General features: G+C 39.7%; 1 protein-coding gene across 1 annotated transcript in view; it reads left to right on the top strand.

The window, feature by feature from the left end:
- ramp1 (receptor activity modifying protein 1) overlaps positions 1–18,192 on the top strand; it is a 40,653-nt gene extending 22,461 nt beyond the window's left edge. The window contains exon 3 of the mRNA XM_063006347.1: positions 17,406–18,192. Coding sequence (XP_062862417.1) covers positions 17,406–17,661 — 256 coding nt within the window. The 3' untranslated portion in view covers positions 17,662–18,192. The remainder of the gene's footprint in view (positions 1–17,405) is intronic.
- The last annotated feature ends 2,533 nt before the right edge of the window (positions 18,193–20,725 follow it).

Here is a 20,725-nt window from a genome sequence, read left to right as displayed (position 1 = left end):
CATGGTGGTTAAGTGCATTACTCATTGTTTCCTTGTAACAAGAGTATCTGCTAATTCCAGGTCTTTCTGAAGCTCTCCGCAAGTGGTCCTTGGCTCTTGGACAACTCTTCTGATTATTCTTTTAACTGCTCTGTCAGAAATATTGCAAGGAGCACCTGGTCATGGTTTATGGTACAATTATGTTCTTTCTGCTTCTGAGTAATGGTTCCAATGGTGCTTACTGGAATATAATATATCTGTAACCAATACCATCAGTATGTTTTGGTCTTGAGAGAGCTCTTTGCTTTTACCCATCACAAGATGCTTCTTGTGTGACAACTTGGTGATAAAAAATGTTTATATAGGCCAACAATCAGGACTAAACCAGCTAATATTAATTTGCACTGATAGGGGCAGGATTGCTTTCTAAATAAGGACAGATTTCAGCTGGTGTTTTGGCTTTCCATCCCTTTTTGCACCTCCTTTTCTTGATGTGTTCAATACTTTTTCCCTGTGTCATTCCACTTTATTAAACATAACTTAATTTATGGATTTATTTGTTATGATTTCTTTGTATGTGTGAAATATTTCGCTTGTTACCGACATCCGGTGAAAATTTCATGTCAATAACCCCATCAGAAATATATTTCCTGAGAAAAATGTTAGTGTTCAATACTTATTTCCCCCGCTGTACCTGTAAACAGAAATGGCTTTGCAAGTAAAACAGGACTGAATTGCTTTAATTATGGCTGCACTATTTGTTTTTAACCTCATTGTTAGGGCTCAACATTTCTTTGACCCTACAAAACCCCACTCATCACCCCTATGGCTTAAACCACTTATTTTTCATGTTTTACCACTTGTATGTTTTCCTGCCCAACTTGTCGATGACATTGCTGGGGATGTAAACCCTGGATCGCAGTAGTAGCCGGTTAGTGTTCCTAGCTAAATAATGTACTTGTTAAACATTTAAGTGATCGTCTTTACAAATTATATTATTTACTAGTATTTGAATATATTTTATTCCATTCACATTTATTGTTCATGTTAAAGAAAGAAAAGATCACACTGTTATGTGACTGAAATTCTCATGAGCATTGTGTGGGAGAAGCTTCATAAAATACACCGTTCAGCCATAACATTAAAACCACCTTTTTGTTTCTACACTCACTGTCCATTTTATCGGCTTCACTTACCACATAGAAGCACTTTGTAGTTCTACAATTACTGACTGTAGTCCATCTGTTTCTCTGTATGCTTTGTTAGCCCCCTTTCATGCTGTTCTTCAATGGTCAGGACTCTCCCAGGACCACTACAGAGTAGGTATTATTTGGGAGGTGGATCATTCTCAGCACTGCAGTTACAATTACATGGTGGGGGTGTGTTAGTGTGTGTTGTGCTGGTATGAGTGGATCAGACAGCAGCGCTGCTGGAGTTTTTAAATACCGTGTCCACTCACTGTCCACTCTATTAGACACTCCTACCTGTTTGGTCCACCTTGTAGATGTAAAGTCGGAGACGATCGCTCATCTGTTGCTGCTCTTTGAGTTGGTCATCTAGACCTTCATCAGTGGTCAAAGGACGCTGCCCACGGGGTGCTGTTGGCTGGATATTACAACACACACTAACACACCACCACCATGTCAGTGTCACTGCAGTGCTGATAATCATCCACCACCTAAATAATACCTGCTCTGTGGTGGTCCTGGGAGAGTCCTGACCATTGGAAAAACAGGGTGAAAGCAGGCTAACAAAGCATGCAGAGAAACAGATGGACTACAGTCAGTAATTGATCGGTATATATATATTTACATTTACATTTTCAGCATTTTAGCAGACGCTTTTATCCAAAGCGATTTACACAATAACACTTTTTATTAATCATACACTTTCATTTATGCTTTTCAATTTTTTTTTGCTGTCTCAACTGTGTCTCAGGCCATCTCATGTGGGTCCTGACAGGGGTCAATGTGACAAACCTCTGGGTTAAGCAGACAAGTAGGGATTCAATGCATCTAATCATAATCTAAATTATATTCAAATTAAATCCCACCAGCTTTCTTCTATGCATAATTGTTATAAGCCACACCGCATGTACTGGGTTGTTCCTGTGTGAAATAAAGCTAACCAAAAAAATGACTGTGTAAAGATGGCATAAATAACCCAGAGCTGTCACCAGCACTTAAGGGAAACCGGTGTGTAGATGGGTTTAGAATGTAAAAGAGGCTTTTAATATCTCATTAAGAGCCTGAGGAGATTTATTCACAAGCAACTTTCTGCATTCTGCTCCTTTTGTTTTTCACACCTCTTTTGGCTTTTAAAATGTGTTAGGAACCGTTTATTGTGAGCCACCAGGCCGCTGACATTTGGGCATAAATATTTTAGTAGTCAAGAACAACAGCGACAGCTAAGTTCAGGTGGGTTTAGCTGCAGTGAAAACACAGTGGACACTTTTATTATAATATTTTATTATTCTGCTGACTGTTATTGTTACTTCAGCGAAGCTGCTGTTCAATTGAAATCATTTTCTGTTTATTTACCAATGTTTTAATAGTAGCATTTTAATACATGTAATACTTGTTTTTGCATTTTGGATTGTTTGTGTATTAAAAAGCTTTGATTTTATTAAAAAATCTCGTCAGAATGCTCAGTTAATTTATTGACTATTAGACTGGTGAAACTGAAAAAGTATGAGTGTTCATAGACACAAAAAAAACACAAAGAAGCCTGGGGTGGGTGCAGTACCAAAATATTACAACCTACACTTTTCACTGGAAATGTAACTACCTTTTATAATCAAAAGGAAATGAAATAGTTCACCAAAAAATGTCATAACATTTGACAAAAGGTCAACCACTGATGTAAAGCCTTCATTTCCATGTTTTTATAAGCAGTTTTAAGGCTGATGCAGCTGATGTTGGGGCTTGACTCTAAAAACCTTGATGCTTGAAGCATGTGAAGGTCTGGGTCAAAAGGTTTTCTCTGTTAGTTGTTTCCTGACAGACTAATTCTAGACACGTCATGTCCCCCCATCATTCTGCCTTTTCTAAGAGTTACACTGCTGGCAGATCAATTTCATTCAAAATGAAACGTGCTAGTTTTAAATGCCATCTGATCTGTTAAAAAATCTGTAACCATGGATGCTGCTGCTGCTTTGATGATTTCTAGCTGCTCTGTTTCTTCAGTTTTGGTTTATTAAAACCAATCCATCACGGGGCCAAGCATCGATTAGGTAACAGTTCAGAAAGCATGCCTGCTGGCTGATTTTGGCTTTTACTCCCCAGCTTTTACCTGGGAGATGAAAACATGGCTCTGGATGTTTTAGGATATAACTAATGAGGCCATTCTGATACTGATGATTATCAGACTGGTCAGCCATGACACAACACATCTGGCTTGCTTTTCTCTGGATTGTTTGCCTTTGCTTTCAACAGTAAATAATTTCTTTATGCTAATCATGACTAATGTTTGCTGTGATAGACAGGCTTGACCTTGGCCACTGACACTGAATTTCAGTTGTGCTTTCAATTACATGACTCTGCCAACAACTAAAACATGCCACAAAGGAAAACATGTGCCACACGAAACTATATTGTCTGTATTAAATACTTCAAAAATTGTTTATAAATTGATGTTTTTAATGAAAAAAAAAATAGAATTTGTATACGATTATTAGATTTTGTATAGCTCACTGTATGCAGCAAATAAATACTGAAATAGTCTTAAAATACACTATATGGGCCAAAGGTATGTGGACACACTGCCATGAGCTTGTTTGACATCCTATATTAAAACCATGGGCATTATTTCGGAGTCCCTCTCTTTTGCAGCTACAGCCTTTCATCTTCTGGGAAGGCTTTTCACAAGATGTTAAAACATGTGCCTGTCAACTCGACAAAACAAAACAAAACATTGAGGCCAGTTCCAAATTATCCCAAAGGTGTACAGTGGGGTTGAGGCCAATGCTCCATACAGGTACATTAACACAAACATGGTTTGTTGTTAGGTTTGTTAGTTTTTCATCTGAACTGACAGAGTTGCTTGAAATCCCTTCAGGGGCTCAGTGGGTAGCACTGTCGCCTCACAGCAAGAAGGTCCTGGGTTCAATTCCCAGGTGGAGCGGTCCGGGTCCTATTTATGTGGAGTTTGCATGTTCTCCCCGTGTCTGTGTGGGTTTCCTCCGGGAGCTTCGGTTTCTTCCCACAGTCCTAAGACATGCAGTCAGGTGAACTGGAGATACAAAATTGTCCATGGCTGTGTTTGACATTGAACTTGTGAACTGATTAATCTTATGTAACGAGTAACCAACTGTCCCGTCATTAATGTAGCCAAAGTGTAAAACAGGACATTAAAATCCTAATATATAAACAAATAAGAAATCCCTTCCTGTGTATTTATTGATGAAGGATTTAAGGATTTGCTGTGTGATTTATAGTGTAAGTGAGGAGATTTTTTGCAGCATTTAGGACTGAAGACATTTCTTCTTTCAAATGGTAATTGCTGGATACTTAAGTGTGAGTGACCTATTATAAGTGAAGAGCACTGCTTAGTGCTGCCACTGAAGAGTGTTTAGCGTCTATCATGTTTTCTCCGATCATTCAGATGTTACATTGTGCATTAAGGCCCGTGGTGGATCCGTACACCCTGTTGGCCTTGAGATGAGTGACAAAACTGTGTAGAAAAGAAAAGCAGGCTGGTTCGTTTACGCTTACTTCATGCAGTTTTTGCTAAATCTAAACTCCTCACAAACAAAAACTTGAAAGATTTCTTTGCAGAATGTCTAGCATGTTATGATGGCTCTAACATTAGCTTAAGCTTTGCCAAACTCTCATGCCATTTATATAGGTTTTAATATTGGTAAATGTAAATTAAAATACCTCTACACAGAAAGAGTTGGGACAGTATGGAAAATGCAAATAAAATAATTATGTGATTCCAAACAGGTGATGCCAACAGGTGATTGTAATCATGGTTTGGTACAAAAGCAGCATCCAGGAAAGGCTGAGTCTTTGATGAGCAAAGATGATCATAGAATATCCAGTTTGTGAACAAATGTGTGAGAAAATGATTGAAATGTTTAAAAACAATGTACCTCAAAGAAAGATTGGAAGGGATTTGCATATTTCTCCCTCTACAGTGCATAATATCATTAAACGATTCAAGGAATTGGGAGGAATTTTAGTGCGTAAAGGCCAAGGGCCTGAACGGCACTGCATCAAGAAACGCCACTTAACAATAGCTGATATAATCACATGGGCAAGGGATTACTTTGGCAAACTTTTGTCAAGCACTACAATACAGAGTTACATGCACAAATGCCAGGATCTGTCATGGTATGGGACCGTGTCAGTGCCCTTGGCAACGGTCATTTACACTTCTGTGATGGCAGCATTAATGCAGAAAAGTACATTGAGCTCTTAGAGCAACATATGCTGCCTTCAAGATGTCATCTTTTCTGGAGACGTCCATGCATTTTTCAACAAGACAATGCAAAACCACATGCTGCACACATTACAAAGGCATGGCTGCGGAAGAAGAGGGTACGGGTACTGGACTGGCCTGCCTGCAGTCCTGACTTGTCCCCAATAGAGAATGTGTGGAGAATTTTGAAACGAAAAATGTGACAACGACGACCCCGTACTGTTGCACATCATAAGACGTGTTTGCAGGAAGAATGGGACAAAATAAAAGCTGAAACACTAAATCACTTGGTATCCTCGGTGCCAAAACGTCTTTTAACTGTGGTAAAAAGGAATGGCAACATTACAAAGTGGTAAATGCTTTACTGTGTTGCACCCTGAAATCCAGGAATGGATGTTTATTAATAAATGAAATAAAGTTGAGCAGACAAAACATGAAATATCTCAGGTTCATCCTGTCTGCAATCAAATAAAAGTCAAAGTAAATGTAAGAAACTTTTTTTATTATTTGCATTATCCATGCTGTCCCAAATTTTTCTGATTTGGGGTTGTATTAAAGCATGACGACTCGTTGACATAATGTCATTGATATTTTGATAGTTTGCTACTAAATTGTCATTCACTTGTCATCCACAGATTAGATTACATGATTACTGATCATTCTGATATGGTAAATGTGGCTGCACACCTATGTTTGTACACGTGCAGGAAGTCAACACTTTAAAAATAAACACAGGTCAGGATGTTTTACATGACTGGATGGGTGTACAGTGTCACAGAAAACAACAGCTGCAGCACTGAGGTTGTATGAGTGTTGTGATAAACTTTGAACCTTGATGACGAGGTTAATCTGAGCTGTGCCATGTCTTTTAGGAAATAATAACAAGAACTCAAAATAGCAGCACCAACCATATGAACCACTTTGTGCACTCCCCATAGTGGTATAGTCTAGGGATGTCCCGATCCGATTTCAAAGATCGGAATCGGGGCCGATAAAGGCATTTTTTTAACTGATCGGTATCGGCTTTACTAAAGCCGATCCTAATCCCGATCTTTTGTTTTACGTCAGCATGTCCGCTGTGTGGAAATACTTTAAATTGGAAAGTGAAACAAGTCCAACAGCGAAGTGTAATGTCTGCAATGTGAGCGTTTCACGAGGCGGTAGTAGCAGAGCTGCGTTCATTAATGTAGAATTTTACTATTTATATGGTGTGTGAGTCAAGGATCATTCCGGTTTACAAAACAACGTAGTGATGCACTTGCTTAATAAAGAAATAAATACACGGTATATTCACAAATTGTCGGGAGCACAACACTTTATTAACTTCTTCTGTTACGGTACCGAATAGTGGACAGCTAGAGTCATTGCGTTAGTCAAGCTATTCCATGCACTATGGAAGCCCCAAAGGGTCAAAACACACTCACTTCGCGTAGAAACTTCCATCAAACCATTGAGATGCTGATTTTTCTCAAAAAGAACCTTCACTTCATTTTGAGTGTTCTAGTTTTACTACTACAATGCTGCACTAAGTTTGTTTACTTTTATTTTGTAAAAATAAAATAACATTAAGCAATAGCTTGGATGCAGGCAATTTTTTTTCCTACAGCACTGCAGAGCTATTCAGTTGTTAAACATATACATTGGATTAATTTGAATAACTGTAATGTACTTGAAGTGTGCACTGTGTGAAGAGTATTATCTAGTTCTTATCTAGACAATATCTTGAAAATACAAGTATTGGTTTGAGACTGGGTATCGGTCCGGGATCAAAATTAATGATCGGGATCGGGAACAAAAAAACGTGATCAGGACATCCCTAGTATAGTCTGCTATTTTTTTCCAGTAGGAACTAAGCAGTTGTTATAAATTAAGAAATTAGGAAAGTGGGTGCTGCCAATACCTGTATTTTTAAGGAAAGCATAAAGTCCTTTTCTGGACTGCTGAATTTTTTATGCAGTTGGTTCATTTTTCAGCGAGACTACAACCATAATCTCACCACTTCAGTGGCTTAATGTTAGGAAGCTGAATAGCTGAGGCAGAGCCCTGATCTAAATTCAATAGAATATCTGTGAATGGACTTGGAGAGCAGTCCAATGCCAAATATTCATGCGGTACCAAAACTGAGTAGTAGTTGTGATCAAGCAAAAGATTCTATCAAGTGTAAAATCAGATTAAAAGAAACTGTTTAAAAGAAATTGGAACTGTCCGTGCCATTTGTGTGTAACAGAGCATAGATATTTCATTATGCTAGTGCAGGGGTGCCCACACTTTTGTGGCTTGAGATTTACTATTTTCAGTCGACAGGTCATCGCGATCTACTTTTCAAAAAGGTTGGCCAACCTTTTTAAATGCAAATGCGGTTCAGTTGCCTACATTGATATTCAGCATTACAGGGCAAGTGACTGAAAATCACACTAACCTTATTCTGATGATTTGCACTGAATTGTGTCAGCCAGGTTTGTGTAGTCTGGACAATAGCTGCTGATGCCAATTCTCAAGCAGCTTCCAAGCATTCATCAGTAAGGCTGGACCAAAATTTAGACTTAATTATTTTCATGTGGGAAAAGGCTGATTCACACAAGTTTGTTTATCCAAAAATGCTGTCAAATATGTGGCACATTCTTTATGTTTGGATATTTTTCCTCAGCCAGCAAGTTTCAAAATTGTCCAGCCCTTGACTTCATATAAATGTCTGATTGTAGGGTTAAAATGTTATCTTCAAGAGCAGATGGGTGTATGTGGAACAACAATGCAGTTTTTAAAGCCAGCACATCAGCTTCAGCTGTACCACCAAACGGAAAGCACATGAATGTTGCAATCGGCTCAAGCAAACTAAAGTCTAGAAAGCACTGTGCCAAGTCTGCTATCACATTCTAAATTTGTTCAATGTACCGTGCAGTATTCAGTTGTGTGCAAGATGCCCACTGCTTTTAGCGTTTGTCAGTTTGTCTTCCACTGCTGGGGATCCCTAATGCATTTGAGGGGGGTATATTTGCCTGCTCACGCCCCTTGTGGACCCCTTCTTTTACAGGGTTAGCCTCAGTCTGCTAACCGTGCTCAGCATTTACATTTAACATTTACATTTTCGGAATTTCAATTTGATCCAAACGACTTACAGTTGTGACAGTACACAATCTAAGCAATTGAGTCATTGGTTAAGGGCCTTCTGATTACCTGGTCCAGTACCTTAACCACTAGGCTACAACTGCCCTTACAGCTGCAAATGCGTTAAAAGACCCCACCCACTAGTCCGGTCATTTTCCCACCCAGCAGACATGGTGGCCAATTTTTGTCTGCTGCAGGCACTGCCAATTGTGCTTGCTAGATGGTGCCCAGCCGACTGGTAGCAGAGCCGAGATTCTAACCGCGGTGTTCAGAATCTCTGCGTCATGGCACCCAGGTGACACAGCGGGATATTCCACTAGCACACCAGCGCCAAGATATCTGAACACTGCGGTTAGAATCTTGGCGCTGGTGTGCTAGCAGAATATCTCGTTGCGTCACCTGGGCGCCATAATGCTGCATCTTTGAGAACAATAACAGTTTTCCTTTGAAAGCATTCACAGAGCTGATCATATCCACCACACATTTGTCTTTTCCTTGCAGCTCTAATTTAAGCTCATTTAACATGTTGGTTAGCTCTCTAATAAATGCCACTGTTTGTCATCCAGCTTCTTCCACGTATGAACGAAACAGGCTACTTATGAATGAAAACTTTTTAGATTAGCAGTGCTTTAAGCGGGCTGAGGCGTAGCTATGGTAACAAACAACAGTGGCCACATTTCAATCATGTCGACCTGTTTGAATGAGGCACGATTTACCAGCGTGCACAGTGATCGAAGTATTGGGCACCTCTGTGATAGTGTAACAGGGCAGGTCATGCCTTGCTATTAAATTATCAAATAAAAAGAGCAAATTAACAAATGAAATACACAAAAACATCTGCAGCCCCAGCAGATGGCTGTTACAATATGACAGGCTGCTGTGGCCATCTTCGACTGAAAAAGGAAACATAGGGAACACTAAACATAAGCAGTGAGCTAACACCAACTCACGCAGCCTACGCTCAGCGTGGTTTCACTACTTAGGGACTGCTTCGGAAAAGGGGTCATCATACTGCCTCTGGGGCAGCTCACTCATCCAGGGAGGCTTCAGGGTGACACCCACAAACTCCTGTCGCCAGCTGAGCTTCCTAAAAATAGATAATGGATCCTGTTTTATTTGTGTGTGTGTTTGTGACAATAACAAAACTATAATAAAACCTACAATACTAAATATTTTGTTACAAATGACATTTCTTTTGCTAGTTTAATAGTTTCATTAGTATGGTAATCTTTACTCTTTTTATGTACACCGATCATCCATAACATTAAAACCACCTCCCTGTTTCTACACTCACTGTCCATTTTATCAGCGCCACTTACCATACAGAAGCATTTGTAGTTCTACAATTACTGACTCTAGTCCATCTGTTTCTCTACATGCTTTGTTAGCCCACTTTCATGCTGTTCTTCAGTGGTCAGGACCCCCACAGGACCACCACAGAGCATGTATTATTTAGGTGGTGGATCATTCTCAGCACTGCAGTGACACTGACATGGTGGTGGTGTGTAAGTGTGTGTTGTGCTGGTATGAGTGGATCAGACACAGCAGCGCTGCTGGAGTTTTTAAACACCATGTCCACTTACTGTCCACTCTATTAGACACTCCTACCAAGTTGGTCCACCTTGTAGATGTAAAGTCAGAGACGATCTCTCATCTATCGCTGCTGTTTGAGTTGGTCATCTTCTAGACCTTCATCAGTGGTCACAGGACGCTTTCCCCCCCTGGCGCTGTTGGCTGGATATTTTTGTTTGGTGGACTATTCTTAGTCCAGCAGTGAGAGTGAGGTCTTTAAAAACTCCATCAGCATTGCTGTGTCTTATCCAGTCATACCAGCACAACACACACTAACACACCACCACTGATGTCAGTAACGCGTTACTTAGTAACGCGTTACTCTAATCTGACCACATTTTTCAGTAACAAGTAATCTAACGCGTTACTATTTCCAATCCAGTAATCAGATTAAAGTTACTTATCGAAGTTACTGTGCGTTACTATTTTTGCGTCTCGGGGGGTGACGTCTGGCCTATGCGACAATTAAGTCACGAGCTGCGCCCGGAATCGCATACTTACAGAGTATGCACTAGATTGGAGGAAGTATGCACCACTCGGCCGGTAAAGAAGTACATACTTTCAGTACAGAAGTATGCAGTATGCACACAACACCGCTACGTACTACACGTGGGGACGTGATGACGTAATATCACCATAGTTACAGACTCATTACAAACCCCACTCGCCAAAATTTTGGATATTTATCGTGTTTTTGTTATTTATTTGTCTCTAAAAATTTTATTTTATTGATCTTACTTACACTTGTGAACAGAGGACTTAGTTTTCCGCGTCTTTCTTGTTTCTTATTCCGCTTCAATCGCCTACTGTTTACCAGTTGCATTACGGCAGCTGCTGAATGTAACTAATAAAGTAACTTGTAATCTAACTTAGTTACTTTTAAAATCAAGTAATCAATAAAGTAACTAAGTTACTTTTAAAATCAAGTAATCAATAAAGTAACTAAGTTACTTTTTAAAGGTAACTATGCCATCACTGCACACCACCACCATGTCATTGTCACTGCAGTGCTGAGAATGATCCACCACCCAAATAATACCTACTCTGGTGGTCCTGTGGGGGTTCTGACCATTGAAGAGCAGCATGAAAGGGGGCTAACAAAGCATGAAGAGGAACAGATAGATTACAGTCAGTAATTGTAGAACTACGAAGTGCTCCTATATGGTAAGTGGAGCTGATAATGGACAGTGAGTGTAGAAACAAGGAGGTGGTTTTAATGTTATGGCTGAATGGTGTATATTCATGTGCAAAGCAATATGTTTAACTTTGTCACACAAATGCATTCTAATGAGTAATAATTTGTTCATTTTGCTATAAACAAATTGTTGCTGTAAACAAAATGACTTCTGACAGCAGTTCACAGTTTGCAGAGTTTACTGTTGGACAAATCATATTCATATATTCATTTCTGTAGTCATTATTCTAAATATCATTCTTCAGTTTTGTGTACACACCCACAGATAAACCCAGAACACCGTTGTTTACCATCTTCTTTATTTATGTGCAGCTCTTGCTTTATATCAGCCACAGCAGAGTCAAGGTCCCTGTGTGCTTGAACGTGTCTCCAGTTTCCCCAGGCAGTTTATATTTAGTGTTGTTAAACTATTTAGAAATTCAATCTGGTGAGTATGTGGGTCAAACATCTGCTAGAGGATTTTTACTCCTAGCATATGGTGTGTGAAAAAAAAGCTTCCTTAAGTGAGACATCGATGGAAGGGTATGTTTCAGGAGTGATTAAAACAAATGACTGTGAGCATGGACCAAAACTACCTCACTGAGACCCTTGGAAGATGGTGTGTGGTGAAAACATGGTCTGACCTTGATCCAACCCAATTACCAAATGTCCTCTGCAAGTCTAAGCTAAACCTACACTGAACACTGGCCCTTTATTTACTTTACTGTTTCATCTCATACACATCTGACCAGTAAGCGAATTTTGTCCTGGTTTGTTTTGAAGCATTTTGGTTGCATTTTGATTTTATCTGTGTGAAAAGAAACTGAACCAAGGGGAAACTGCAAGAAGTTACCGAATTTATCTCCTGGTTTGGATCAGAGCAAATAAACTATAGATGTGAAAATTCATTAGAAACAGTAGCTTCACTCAGCTAATAACTAGAAGATTTTCAAAAAAAACATTTATCTAATGCAAGAGCAAGATCATTTTAAACAATTTGCCAGGTCAGGCGCCCAGGTGGCGCAGCAGGATATTCCGCTAGCACACCTGTGCCAAGATTCTGAACTCAATTCGAAACTCGGTGTAGCAGGCATAATTGGCAGTGCCTGCAGCAGAGACAATTCTGCTAGGGCGGGATGCCGGACTATGTGGGTGGGGTCTTCAAACGCTATGTAAGAACCCAGATTTGGGAGGAAAATTGAAAATTTGGGAGAAAATGCATAAATTAATAAAAAAAAAATGCCAGGTCAAAATTTATTTAAAGAGACTAGTGTATGTCCAAGACAAGAGCTTAAAGGCAAATCTGGGCTCTCTATATCAGCAGTCCCTAACCTTACCACCACAGACCGGTTTCATATAAGACGGACCGGCAGGGGCAAGAGGATTTAAAATAGAATAACTATAGAATGAAAAATCGATGTAAATCCTGAGCAACGAGACGCTGCTCCCACCTAGGGGTGATTGGAAACAATAACACCCGAAGAGTATTGAAAATGTAATTGCTCTTGTAGCGATCTCTAATTGTTTATTCTTTGTGTGGGGCCCAATAATAAATGACCAGTCTATGGCTCGGTGGTTGGAGACCACTGCTCTATAGGAACCTTCTTCTAGAAATAACTGGACAGATAAAACCAAGCTCAGATTTTGTTGTTAATGTTGCTTTTTGGCAGCCAGTTATATGCTAATAGCACCTGACCAGAATAATAAAATGAGATTACCGGAATAATAAAAGCCCCCATGTCGGTAAGATTAATTTATCGTAATTATTTTAGTTGCTTTTAAGGAAGATTTTAGGTGACCTTCAGAAAAAAATTATATATATCTTATATATCTTTTAACACCAGTTTTAATTTTTATCTCTTAGATAAGAAACTTATGGACATTTTAATTCTGGTAACCATTTATGTATTATGTATTCAGGTCAATTTAATCAAAAATATTTAATTGAGTTTCTTTTTTAATGCTTGTTCTGCAGCTGTATTTGATATATTTTGTCACCATTTTTCTGAGACAACTGGCACCTGTATAACTTTTGCACTGTTTGTCAACTGAAGGCTATGACTTTTGACTACTGGGGTGTATAATGTTAAACATTAGTGACACCACCTGGTTTATATGAAGTAAATAAAGCACATATTTATCAGTAATGTGTCATCAGGACATGCCTCCTAAACATCCCTACTACACACTTTCTAAGCACATCTCTTAACTCCTAAACATGCCACTCAAACATGTGTCCTAAACACACCGCCTAAACACATCTCCCAAACACAATGTCTAAACACTATGACTGCACACACCTTCTAAAAATGCCTCTTAAACATCCTAAACACAATGTCTAAACCACACCTGGGCACTGTACGGCCTGCTGGCCACATCCGACCCATTGACTGTCCCCAACCGGCCCGCACGAGGTCAATGTCAATTAAAAAAAACAAAAAAACTGTAATGCGTTTGAGAGAACAGAGTGCGATTGAGAGAGACAGTAGAGATTTTAACAAGACATGAACTTCTAAGTATTTTTCTAAGTCACATCTGAAACTTTGCTAGCTAAACTGCAACAGCAACAAAGACTTTTTTAAGTTTAACACATCCAGAACTGAAGCAGTCAAGATCAGCTTTGTGATTTCCAAAATAAATGGACTGAAAAACAGCAAATGTAGTAATTCTACTCCAAACTAAATAGCAAAAGCACTTTGTGTAAAGTTCATTTAAAAACCTGCACATTTTATTCACAATTATTTTCATGAAAGTTAATTTAAATAATAAAACAATGTTTTTACTCTGCCTGCTTCTAATTTTTATTGCCTGTAACATCTAGTCTTAACAGTAACAGATTACCAAAAAACTGTACAATATACTGCTTTTTATAATACAACTAATATTAAACAGAATTAAGTACATCCTATTGGTCCGGCCCTCCACAACAGTCCCAGCTTCTTACAGTGGGGCCAAAAAGTATTTAGTCAGCCACTGATTGTGCAGGTTCTCCTACTTAGTAAGATGAGAGAGGTCTGTAATTTTCATCATCTCCTCTAGAGCAGTGATGTTTTGGGGCTGTCGCTGGGAAACACGGACTTTCAACTCCCTCCACAAATTTTCTATGGGGTTGAGGTCTGGAGACTGGCTAGGCCACTCCAGGACCTTGAAATGCTTTTTACGGAGCCACTCCTTCGTTGCCCGAGCGGTGTGTTTGGGATTATTGTCATGCTGGAAGACCCTGCCACGTTCCATCTTCAATGCTCTCACTGATGGAAGGAGGTTTTGGCTTAAAATCTCACGATACATGGCCCCGTTCATTCTTCCCTTAACATGGATCAGTCGTCCTGTCCCCTTTGCAGAAAAACAGCCCCAAAGCATGATGTTTCCACCCCCATGCTTCACAGTAGGTATGGTGTTTTTGGGTTCTTCTTCTTCCTCCAAACACGACGAGTTGAGTTTTTACCAAAAAGTTCCATTTTGGTTTCATCTGACCACATGATATTCTCCTAATCCTCTTCTGGATCATCCATATGCTCTCTGGCAAACTTCAGACGGGCCTGGACATGTACTGGCTTAAGCAGGGGGACACGCCTAGCACTGCAGGATTTGAGTCCCTCTCGGCGTAGTGTGTTACTGATGGTAGCCTTTGTTACTTTGGTCCCAGCTCTCTGCAGGTCATTCATCAGGTCCCTCCGTGTAGTTCTGGGATTTTTGCTCACCGTTCTCATGATCATTTTGACCCCACGGGATGAGATCTTGACCCCAAGGGAGATTATCAATGGTCTTGTATGTCTTCCATTTTCTTACAATTGCTCCCACAGTTGATTTATTCACACCAACTTGCTTGCCTATTGTAGATTCACTCTTCCCAGCCTGGTGCAGGTCTACAATTTTCTTCCTGGTGTCCTTCGACAGCTCTTTGGTCTTGGCCATGGTTGAGTTTGGAGTCTGACTGTTTGAGGCTGTGGACAGGTGTCTTTTATACAGATAACGAGGTCAAACAGGTGCCATAAATACAGGTAACGAGTGGAGGACAGAAGAGCTTCTTAAAGAAGAAGTTACAGGTCTGTGAGAGCCAGAAATCTTGCTTGTTTGTGGGTGACCAAATACTTATTTTCCACCATAATTTACAAATAAATTCTTTAAAAATCCTACAATGTGATTTCCTGGATTTTTTTTTCTCATTTTGTCTCTCATAGTTGAAGTGTACCTATGATGAAAATTACAGACCTCTCTCATCTTTCTAAGTAGGAGAACCTGCACAATCAGTGGCTGACTAAATACTTTTTGACCCCACTGTATGTGGCCCCTTGGAAAATGTAATTGCCCACCTCTGGTCTAATCACTATGACACACACACCTTCTAAACATGACTAAGAAACATGTGCAAGTGTTTTAAAGGCATGTGTAGTTATGTTTATAACTGTACATGCCTTTTAGTGTTTAGACATTGTGTTTACGAGACATGCAGGTGTTTAAACAGAATGACTAAACACAACCAACAACATCCACTATAAACAATGACAAAATATACCTCATAAACATGCCTTTTTCTGTGATCAATACTTGTGGTGAATAGTTTTTGATGCAGTGTTAATTTGGTAAATGGAAGATGGATTACTGGAGTATTTCGTCACTTTAGTAAATTAAAATTGAGATATTGGGATTGTGCTTAAATTTTATGTCTGTACAGACCTGTATAGCAGTCAGCTTAATGGTATTTAGATTCTGTGTTTAATGATATTTGCACATATTAATGAGGACTTTAATCCATTTGGCTCACAGTAAGTCAGTCTGGTAGGCTATAAACACCATCAATAGAATGCAATTCATCATGGTTGGAATAAATGCTGTTCTTTATTATTCTGATATCACTGTTTTGCTCTACATAAACACTATCACTACATAATTAGGTCTGTATTTTTCTGCTCTGATTTAATTTTTTTTGATATTTTAAGTGCTTTTGTTAGTTTTACCTGGTTTACTGCTTGAACAAAGGTATCCTGGCATCATATGATATTACTTTATATCCTTAGAAAGGCTAACAATAAATGGAGCCAGGATGGAGTCGTTTCATTTGAAAATAAAGCTTTACCAACAGTTCCAGTAACCCATGTTCCTTTGTCAGTACTAATTCTGCCCAACACGACACACACACACTTCCCAGGTCATCCCAAGATGTGTAATCAGGAGTGACCAGACACTCATTCCTCTCCCATGTTTTACTTTCTTTCTTTTGTTCTTGAGGTTTTTTTTTTTAATCTTAGACTGCTATTCTAAATGACATCCTTATCCCCACGGGGCATGCAGCTGTCCAGTTAGTGCCCCACAACAGCCTGATTATAAAGTTGTGTCAGCCTGTTCATACTGGTCATTTCACATGTGGCTTAGAGGCCTTATAGTGACTGAAAGGTCACTTTAGTCCACTAAAGTTGCTTCAGGTTTCCTGGGGTAGAAACACTGAGGATTCAAAATAAATAATTGGTTTCTTGGCAGTTACATGTAATGTTTCTGGTCCCTCTTTTAGTCCCTCTTTGGTCTGCAGCTTTCATTTGGTTTTGATTTGTGCATTCCTTGAATTTTATTGTTTTGTTTATTTAATTATTGCTGTTTGTCCTTTTTTATATTATGGCTTTTTAGACAGTTAGGTTCAACCAATTAACAAAGCACAAAGTTTGCTATGTAACATACCACTTATGGTTTGTGGCTCAGTTGTTAAGAAACCCTGTTTAGGCTATGTTTTTATCTCAGTTTGATTGATAATTTACACAGTGTCATTTTGTGAGCCATGATGAAGCATGACAGAGGACAGTGAGGTTTCATGCATGCATCTGTAAGCAGCTGGATTTATTAGGTTTCTCCACTCATATTAAGTGTACATGTGTGTGTTTGTTTGTGTGTGTGTGTATGTTAAACAAATTATATATTTTTGACTTGTATATATTTTTAAGTTCAAATTTCCACACACACTCAAGTCTTGTTGAAGGCTTCCCATAAAAGTGTAGACTGTTAAAGCCAAAAAAAGGGTTGGGTTATGCATTAATGCATATGTTATTTTTTAATGCATGTCCAATAAGCTCATATTTAGGTGTCCACATACTCTTGCTTATATTGTGCATAGTTATTTTGCAAACTGAAAACTTAACATTCTTTTTTTTCTTTCTCTCTAAAGGTCCTATGGAGAGCTCACAAACTGCACTTTCTTTGTGGCGCTGAAGATGAACTGCTTTTGGCCAAACAAGCTGGTGGATGAATTTTTCATCCGTGTTCACCGCCACTATTTCCACAACTGCTTGCCTTCTGGACGACTCCCGCACGACCCACCAAACCAGATCCTGGGGCCATTTATTATAGTGCCTATTCTGGTCACACTGCTCATGACTGCCCTGGTTGTGTGGAGGAGTAAACGCAGTGAGGGTATTGTGTAGGGCATGTGCGCCTACCCAAGTGCCCCTCGTATGAGCCTTGCAGCACTGAGATGCACATAACTAAACAGTCAACACACCCAGAGAGCTTGCTGTTAAAACAGAAGGATCTGCTGAAGAATAGAGCTTCCAAGCGACTACACACATCTAACCTGACAAACCACTGGAGACTGTTTTTAAATGTACTGTGCACATGAAAAAGTGTAATTCATAGGTTTGTGTCATTCATAAACAAGGTTCTGGATGGTTGGACAATATAATGACAGTACCTCACTGGTAAGACAGCTGAAGCATAGATTAAACACAGCTTCAAAGCACAACACTGGCTGAACAATTCTCATTTATAAACAGGAAAACCACAGAACTCCAGCACCGTTATCCATTTGTGAGGGGCCTGTTTAATATTAATGAAGCCTGGACTGCACTCCTTTTCTTTCGCTTGTGTACATTAAGTTGCACATTGTGCAAAAAACAACAACATTGTGAACAACAATTCCACTCTACATGACCTACAACATTTCAATTAAAAACTGATGATCTGAACCATTTGATTCATTTTCATTCAACATACACTTACTTGTATACATACATTAATTTTATAAGCCACATCTACCATATAGATGTGCAGTGTATAACTGTAGCACATCTGCTACATGTTTTTGTAAACTTTGTCACACCATCCATCAATGGATGGATGGTAGGTCCCCATAGACCAGATGTATTTTGTTGTTTCCCTGCACTGCAAAGACATAAGTAAGGGATAAGTAAACAACCTACAGCATAATTCCTCACCACTTCTTTTATAGTTTGAATGTCTATATTATACACCTGAAAGGCAGAAAACACTGTACGTACATGTGAAAATAATCACAGTAATAAGAAAGAATCCTTTTCAGCTTTTCCTATTCAAATTTAATTGTTTGTTTTCAGCATGTCTCAGAAACACCCCGTTGGCAGCCTGAACCCAGAATGAGGAGACTTGAAAAAAGCTGGGATTGCACAGTGCAATTGAAATATTGTAAGTTCAGGTCCCAGGACCAGCAGAAGTCCAATATGGTCCCCTGAGCATGTATGTATGTAATACCAAATGCATGTATGTAAGTAAAGCATTCAGTAGACTATTGACCCATGTGAACAGAAAGCAGGACAGGACTGTAGAAGTGCATCAGCCCAGCAGCAGGACTGGTATCTGCTCCTTTGTGCAAGGAGGAACAGAAGGAGCACTGTCCAAGCCCTACAATGTGACTTCCAGTGGGCTGCTGGTGTGCATGTTTCTGAACAAACTGTCAGAAACAGACTCCATGAGAGGTTGCATGAGAGCCCGACGTCCTCTAGTGGGACCTGTACTCACAGCCCAGCACCATGCAGCTTGATTGGCATTCGCCAGAGCACACCAGAATTGGCAGGTCCACTACTGGCGCCCCGTTCTCATCACAGATGAGAGCAGGTTCACATTGAGCACATGTAACAGGCGTGAAAGAGTCTGGAGACGCCATGGTGATTGTTATGCTGCCTGCAACATCATCCAGCATGACCGGTTTGGTTGTGGGTCAGTGATGGCCTGGGGAGACATATCCTTGGAGGGTCGCACACACCTCCACGTGATAGCCAACGGTACCCTGAATGCTGTTAGGTACTAAGATAAAGTCCTCAGAGCCATTGTCAGACCTTACGCTGGTGCAGGACAATGCCTGACCTCATGTGACCAGAATGTGTAGGCAGTTCCTGGACGATGAAGGCATTGATGCCATTGACTGGCCCTCACGTTCCCCAGACCTGAATCCAATTGGGAACCTCTGGGACTTTATGTATCAGTGTATTTGACGCCGCCAGGTCACGCCACAGACTGTCCAGGAGCTCACTGCTGCCCTGATCCAGGTCTGAGAAGACATCTCCCAGGACATTATCCACCTTCTCATCAGGAGCATGCCCCTATGTTGCTGGGAGTGCATACAGGCACATGGGGGCAATACACTACTGAGTAACATTATGAGTTGCCGTGATGAAATTCATGGAAATTAGATAAGCCTATGATTTCAATGTTTTACTTTGATTTTCTGTATGAATTTGAGTCCAGCCCTCCATGGGTTGATGACTTTAGTTTCCATTGACTGTTGTTATGTCATGTTGTTCTTAACTAATTACACAATTTATATCAGTAAAGATTTTTAACTTGAATCTTTTGTTCATCGAGATCCGATGTGTGATTTAAGTGTTCCCTTCATTTTTTTGAGCGGTGTATAACAGCACAACCTACCAAATTGTGCAAATAATGGTTACTTTTAAATATCCCTTCATAGAGCTGAATGTGTGTATAAGTTTTAATTAGCTTTATCCTTTCAAATAAAAAGCATACAAGCAACTCTAACTTTGACTAATGCACACATTTTCAGTTAAGGAAAAGTGCATATCACCTTCACATAAAGCAGTTCTTTCTAGGTTCCTTACAAAAAACACAAGCCTATACTGTTTCAGGCTTGAGAGATGCCCTGTGGCAGGTAACAGTGTTCCCAGCTATACTGAAAACCTGCTTAGAAAGGGCACTAGTTGCAGGGATACAGGGGTATTTGATTGCATTCTGAGGGCCACTTGTATTTTTATCCTGTTCTTTCACACATTGCTCCCATTCCACAGGGTGTTTGTGTTGTAAGTGCTGGAACAAGTTTGTTGTACTCCTACTTTTGGTTACAACTGACTTTCAACACAACGTATACTAACTTTTCCAAACTGAACTAATTACAGTATCACCATTACAGTGATATTTCCACCTTTTTTTGGACAGTTCTCTGTCTTTCCTGTTTTCAGAGAGCTTGACATTGTTGAGGATGGCCATTGTTTGTGTATCAGATTTGTTACTTTGTTTCTACAAATTTAGCCACCTATTAAATTTTATTGTCCCCCTCGATTGTTAGTGGCTTTTAGCCACAGTATTGTTCTGCCTTCATGAAATACCTGCAAATGGGTTTTATTTCCTTTCTTGCAGGTGTGTGGGGATCGCATCTTGTGCTTTTTGTATCAAGGCATGTCCAGCCCTGTTACAAAAACCATCTTTATCGTCCTTGCCTTG

This window comes from Trichomycterus rosablanca, chromosome 12 (assembly GCF_030014385.1).
Source record: "Trichomycterus rosablanca isolate fTriRos1 chromosome 12, fTriRos1.hap1, whole genome shotgun sequence".
Taxonomy (NCBI): Eukaryota; Metazoa; Chordata; class Actinopteri; order Siluriformes; family Trichomycteridae; genus Trichomycterus; species Trichomycterus rosablanca.
This window is presented reverse-complemented; position numbering and strand designations above follow the sequence as displayed.